This window comes from Siphateles boraxobius, unplaced genomic scaffold, assembly GCF_051911475.1.
Source record: "Siphateles boraxobius isolate OS27281-9 unplaced genomic scaffold, OSU_SipBor_1 31, whole genome shotgun sequence".
NCBI lineage: Eukaryota > Metazoa > Chordata > Actinopteri > Cypriniformes > Leuciscidae > Siphateles > Siphateles boraxobius.
The window spans coordinates 4,357,360-4,364,304 of record NW_027508931.1 but is presented as its reverse complement, the minus strand read 5'-3'; the positions used below and the strand labels follow the sequence as shown (position 1 = coordinate 4,364,304).

Genomic DNA, 6,945 nt, shown 5'->3' with positions numbered 1-6,945 from the left:
CTCCCACTCTTTGCCGTATAAAGAGTGGCCCTCGGTCTCTATAAGACAAGACAAATTAACGACTTGTAACTACAAATAATTGTCTGCATTGCTTCATTTTTGACATCGCTAAAACATTTATGGTGTCCATTGACGCTCTTCATGCTTGAGAAGAGGCCAGAGGACCATGATGGAGTACTTGAGCGACAAGTTCTCCTTGAAAAGTCAAGCGATTAAAGGCAGCGATTACTACATGGACCAAGTCATGGAGACTTTAGACAATGTGCCGTACTACAACAAGACATCACCGAAATGCGTCCAATCCTTCTCGATGCAGAACAATGAGCAACACAGCACGATGGACAGATCGTCTCCGTGTGATAACCAAAACAGTAAGTCTGGCTTTGAGAAAAAAATAAGAAAGTCCACCCCCCCCACCCATTTTTGTAAAATGTATCAAAACATTTTGTAAAATATTTAAAGATTCTTCCGTGTTTCTTTGCAACACATTGGTTAAGTAAGTTGCTATGTGGTTCTCAGATTAAGTTTTAAAAGTAAAGTCATTAAGAGTTTCTTCAGGTCAGTGCGTTCATTTCATTTAAAGCACCGATTTATGTGGTGAAAAGTGAACAATTATTTGTGTCAGAATGTTCTCCTGTGGCATCAGGCTATAAAACCATTTTTTTAAATGTGTAAAACATAAAATTTTGCATATTCCAACGATAGATGTTTTTATTTATTTACACGTTAATAGCGAAAAAGATTATGTAAGAATTAAATGTGAAAAATACATATGTAGCCCATATGCAGATTTAACTAATAGGCTATTTAAATAGCCTATTAGCTTGGCCTATTTTTTTTATTTTTTTTGAAAGGTTACAACTTTTCAACAATTCAAACGTTTGAATGATGTAATATTTAAAAATATAGGCCTAACAAAAAAAGCTAAAAAGTTGTTTCTTTTGTTTTCTTTTAGATAGCCTATATTTTTAAGAAACTTTTCCCTTGACTAATTCCTTATAATTCTAAATAAACATTTTTGGCCTTTAAAAATACATTATTCTATTAAAAGCATTGCTCTTTTATCGGTTAATGGGCTACTTTTGGTAACACTTTTCATTAAAAAGTCATTTTAAAACAATGTTGCAGACTTGCAGATAAGTGATTTATTTTCATTAAAAGATCAATATGAAAATAAATGAATGCCATTTTTTCTCCCTGATTGTACGTGGACTAAATGGATCATTAATACAGGGCTATGCATTCCATCCTTTTTTCCGCTATAAAGGTACATAGGCAGTTGACAGGACTAACATAAACTTCTTATTTATTTATATAGAAATGATGAATAAAGTGTATATTTAAGGTCTTGTTTTTTTGTTGTTTTTTTGTATACACCCTTTAAGATCATCATATAGCCTAGGCTACGGTGTAAAAAAATATTTGGAAAAAATTTACAGCCTACAACTTTATTCCATGCAGTTTCTCTATGTGGCAACATTTTTTTAAATACAGTTTTAGATGATGCTGAAACTGCAATGTTATGTCAACTACCCTTATTTTAATAATGATCACAGGCGTAAATTACTGTGCTCCAAAAACGGAGGACAGCAGCCTGCACGCGATGGAGAACTGCTGCAGTGTCAGAGTCTCACCGGCCACAACCGGACCAGACAAAACTGAGCTGGACGACATCGGCGAAAAATGCGACAGCAACGTGTCGAGCAGCAAGAAGAGACGCCATCGCACAACCTTTACCAGCGCGCAACTTGAGGAACTCGAGAAAGTCTTCCAGAAAACACATTACCCAGATGTGTATGTGAGAGAACAGCTGGCTATGAGAACAGAGCTCACAGAGGCAAGAGTTCAGGTAACGGCTCACTTTCATTTGGAATTTTTTGGGGGTTTTTTTTAGGAACTTTTCAAGAACTTAGTCTGAGAAAAACGTCATTATGTTTGAGGACGTTTTACTCACCATATAACATTCAATCAAAATTGATTCCTCAAACTTGCGTTGAGCATTCCTCAACGTAAACAAATAAAAACAAACTATGATTGAAAACGGTACATGAATTTCAAGCTGAAATGTTGAAGTTCAAATGACAGAGGTACAATAACCTGTTCATTCAACAACACATTTAACTATACGCTTTGGTTTTGGCGCTTGACGCTCGCGTCACATTTTTCGACATGCAGGATAATCCATTGCTTTCAACGAGAAACCTATGGCCTCATACATAGACGCGTTGGGTACGGGAATGTTATCTGAACGATGTGACGAGTTGCTGGTTGAGAATGTGTTGGTTCATTGCGCTTTTTCGACCATTTTGAATTTAATAACTGATTAACAAAATCAAGCTTAATCCTTGAAAACTCGTGAAAAAGAAATGGAAGGACAGAAATTGAAACAAATGAAATGATGGAAATAAAGATGCTGTCCTGATGAAAACATATTTACAGTGCTCACTAAAATATACAAAATAAAGGTTTCAAAAGGGGGTTAAATAAAGGTGCTTTATTGGCATTGATGGTTCCATGAGGAACATTTAACATCCATGTAATCTTTCCATTGCACAAAAGGTTCTTTATTGTGGAAAAAGGTTATTTAGACTAGAATAACTATTTTTGGTTCCCCAATGAACCTTTCAGTGAAAAAGTTCCTAAAATAAATATTTTTTAATTCTTTGTGTAAAGACTATTTTAATAACGTATATACAAAACCTTTTGTCCAATGGAAAGGTTCCATAGATATAAAATGTTTTTTTCAAATAACCATAGATACTAATAAAGAACTGTTATTTTTTAAAAGTGTTGTGTACCATGGCGTTTATTACCTTTATTTAGTTCTAGATCTGTATTTGTTTTCAATTTAAACTTAGTAACCCTTCCTATGTCACAATTCATGAATTTAAAGTCACAGCCTTGTAATTAATTATAACTTAACATTTAATCACATTTACAAATATTTAAATAAAAATAAATGGTAGCACTTTATTTTACAGTGTCCTTGTTACACACGTTACATGTCATTAATATAGTAATAACAGTAAATTATGCATAATTACTTGTTACTAACCCTAAAACACACCCTAATTTGAACCATAATCCTAGTAAGTACAAGTAGTTAATTATTGTTACTCAGTACCTACTCAGATTCATTCAATCATTAAACATCATGGAAAAATAACTAAACTTTCCTCTTTCTATTCAAGGTATGGTTTCAGAACAGAAGAGCCAAGTGGAGGAAGAGAGAAAGATATGGACAGATCCAACAGGCCAAAAACCACTTTGCAGCAACCTATGACATATCTATGCTGCCCCGGACAGACAGCTACTCACAGGTGATTCACTTATTTGTATCATAATAATAATAATAATCATCTAATGAATGGCTGTTAATTAAAAATACATCGGCATATTTACCTGTTTTGGCAACCCTGTGTTGTTGTTCTACACTGTTTGAATGTCTTTAATCCAGTGTTTTTGCACTATATGTCTCGGAAGTAATCACATATTTGTCATACATTGTATAAGTATATTTCATGATCTTTTTATATAAAAAATATATATATATTCAAGGTGACAGTATGTATTGATCTGGTTACAAAATATGACTTAAAAGTCACAAAACATTTGACGTAATTTCAGCAAATAGCATATGGTCCTTACTGACCCAAACACAAAGCATGAATTGTTGACAGCAAGCGTTAGGCTTTAGAGCTTGGATCTGTTGTGAAGGGTGAGTGTGGGCGGTCAGTCAGGCTGCAGAGAGCCGTCTCACAGTAACTGACAAAACCTGTTTGGATGATAGGAGAGGAAGATTTACATGGCACCGCGGGACCTCAATTTCCTTCATCCGAGAGCAGATTCCTTACTCATGCGTTTTCCATAGTCATTTAAAAAAAAGCCTCTGCCTTAATTTGACATTACAGCAGGTCCTTATTGCACTAGGCATGTTGTAAACCAGACTGCAGGGCTTGTGTTTGTCTTATGCCCATGACATGTGTACACTCAGATTTTTGTGGTGAACACAGATGCATTTTTGTGGACTGCAGGGTTTGTTTTTAAAAGCCTGGTCTGGATTCATTTAAAGTCTTGGACATAATCGTCACTGTATTTTAATGCAGATTGAGGGTGTATCTGACATGATGTCATTCGTTTATCAAAAACTTTTCTCAGGCACACAAAAATGCATTTATGTTTTAAAATTTAATTAACTTTCCAAATCGGAATCTATATTGATGTGCCATGAATTTTCAAACATTTGGTTTTCTTTATTTTGATTATTATTCAAGCCTGTTGTTGTTGTTTTTTCCATCTCCATTTCATCACATGTACCAAACAGTGTTTTTTTTTGTTGCCTCACATTCTCTGACCACACAGATTCCCAACAACTTATGGACAGGTCCCACTCCAGGCAGCTCCGTAGTGTCGTCCTGCATGATCCCGCGAGGTTCCCCTCCCTGCGTGACATCACCCTACCCCCACTCACCGAGGGCTGGTGAGCACGGTTACGTGGGCTTCCCCAATCACCAGCAAAATCAGTTTGGAGTTAATCACGTGTCTCTCAACAACTTCTTCGCCGACTCACTTCTGGCTCCTTCACCGAACAGTCACGCCGCGTTTGAAACCAAACCCGAGTTTGAACGGAGGTCCTCCAGTATTGCTGTACTGCGCATGAAGGCTAAAGAACATGCAGCCAACATAACTTGGGCCATGTGAACTCTGAACTTAGTCTAATAGTCATGATCGGAACTGTTTTTGCCTAATAATAATAATAATAATAATAATACAGTCAGTTACTTTCATGAAATAGTGGCTGCCCAGTTTATATTATTACTCTTCATATATTTTTATTGGAACAACAAAGATTTCAGCCCGTGATTATAGACATTTAAAAAAATTATTTAATTAAAAATCTCTGAATAGTGTTTTTTCTTCTTTTGTTTTAGCATCTCTTGTTGTCATGAATATGAAGGGGCGCAGAACTCAACAGTAGCTATTATACTCTCATGACATTAACAGAGAGGTTATGGCTGACATACTAACACTATGTCTGTGTGCTTTGCAGCAAAGCTGTATTAACGCTCTCTAGCTGTGGCTAGTCAGCAGTGCCACATGCAGAGGAGCACATTTTTTATTTTATGGAAATAAAAGTTCATTCAAATAAGCAATGTGTTTCCATTTTTTTCACTCTCTTAGCTCCTGCTCTATTTTGATAGAACATGATTCAGCAATAGATTGTCATTTTGAATCATATTAGCTGCTTTTAAAAAATGTCATGAGTACACATTTGTAACACTCTTTTTTTTCAAAGTTCAGTCTTTTGTTGTTTTATGAATTAGGTACACTACCGTTCAATTTAAAATACTGTTTTTAAAAATATATTTTTAAAGATAATTTATTCCTGTGATGGCAAAGCTGAATTTTCAGCATCATTACTTCAGTCTTCAGTGTCACATGATCCTTCAGAAGTCATTCTAATAGGCTGATTTGGTGCTCAAGAAACATTTATGACTATTATTATCAATGTTGAAAACGGTTGTGCTGCTTATTTTTAATTTGTTTGTTGAAACCATGATACATTTTTTCAGAATTCTTTGATGAACAGAAGCTCAAAAGAACAGCATTTATATGAAATATATATATATTTTTGTAACAGTGTAAAAGTCTTTACTGGGACTTTTGATCAATGTAATGCCCTCGCTGAATAAAAGTATTCATTTTTTTAAAAACAGCAACTCTTAAACAGTTGTGTACGTTTTTGGCAATTGTTTGTATAACGGTTATGATCTTATATTCATATTTCTGAGTAAATTGACAAAATAAGCAGTGCTAAATAATTTCCTGGTTTAGTACTGATCCTTTTTCAGCTTCTCTGTTGACAGTTAGACATATTTCTCCTTTTGAGACTAACACAACTTTACCAACTTACTCAACTGTGGCTTTTGCCAAATAGACAACCTCTTTTTTTCATTATTGTTCTCATGTTTTTTGTCCACAAGTTTGTAAGTAGCACCGAGGTGTTTAAGACTGTAGAAATTTTAGACTTTTGTTTAAATCGAGATAAAAGGGATGCAGAGTTTAAAAAAATGAACTAACTGGAAGAGTATCTTAATTCAATTAAAAGCAAATTAATCATTTGAGTGTTAAATGTAAATGTTTATGTAAGGAGATTTAAAATGAGTTAAAAAATAATAATCATGAGGATTTATTGATTTCTTATTTTATTTTATGACTTGCTTGATACAAACTATTTTGTATTGACTGTTGTAGAATGAACATCTTGGTTACGTATGTAACCCTCGTTCCCTGAGTAGGGAACGAAGACGTTATGTCGGATGACGACGAATGGGGGTTTCGCTAAGAAGCCTATCACCTTCGAAAAAACAGGCCAATGGCAAAGAAATGCCATGGGTCTGCGGATTTTGCATAGCGTAGCTCCGCCCCACCTCGTGGGTATATAAGGAAGGACGCTGGCAACATGCAGATATGTTTTCCTGCTGAGGAGCCAAGACTGAACTCGGCGTTCCAGCGGAACAGGCAGGAAGACGTAACGTCTCCGTTCCCTACTCATCCTCCCTGATCTTGCACATGGTCTGTGTGAGAAGGCTCACTGGGGGAAACGCATATTTTGCGGAGGCCCCGCGGAGGCCCCGCGGCCAGCTGTGCGCCAGTGCATCGGTGCCGAACGTGCCCTCGGTCAGGGAATAAAACAGGCTGCAATAGGAAGAATCGTGGGAGGCAAATAGATCTACCTGAGTGTCCCCGAACCATTCCCAAATCAGCTGAACCGACTGGGGATGGAGTCGCCATTCGCCGGAGAGTCGCACAGTTCAGGTCTCCTGGAATGTAAATAGCACGAAGCGACCTCAGATGCTTCTGACTCCATAGGAGGAGGTGGCGGGCGAGTTGCGAGACTACCTTGACGGTTGGTGTACGCTACTGTCGCGGTATTGTCTGAAC

The 6,945-nt window shown here is 36.5% G+C and overlaps 1 protein-coding gene across 1 annotated transcript; it reads left to right on the top strand.

The window, feature by feature from the left end:
- alx1 (ALX homeobox 1) lies at positions 1 to 5,153 on the top strand. Its single transcript, XM_077193402.1, has 4 exons — positions 1 to 371; positions 1,557 to 1,849; positions 3,192 to 3,320; positions 4,363 to 5,153. The coding sequence occupies exons 1-4, from the start codon at positions 167 to 169 to the stop codon at positions 4,699 to 4,701; spliced, it is 966 nt and encodes a 321-aa protein (XP_077049517.1). The 5' UTR covers positions 1 to 166; the 3' UTR covers positions 4,702 to 5,153.
- Positions 5,154 to 6,945: the final 1,792 nt, after the last annotated feature.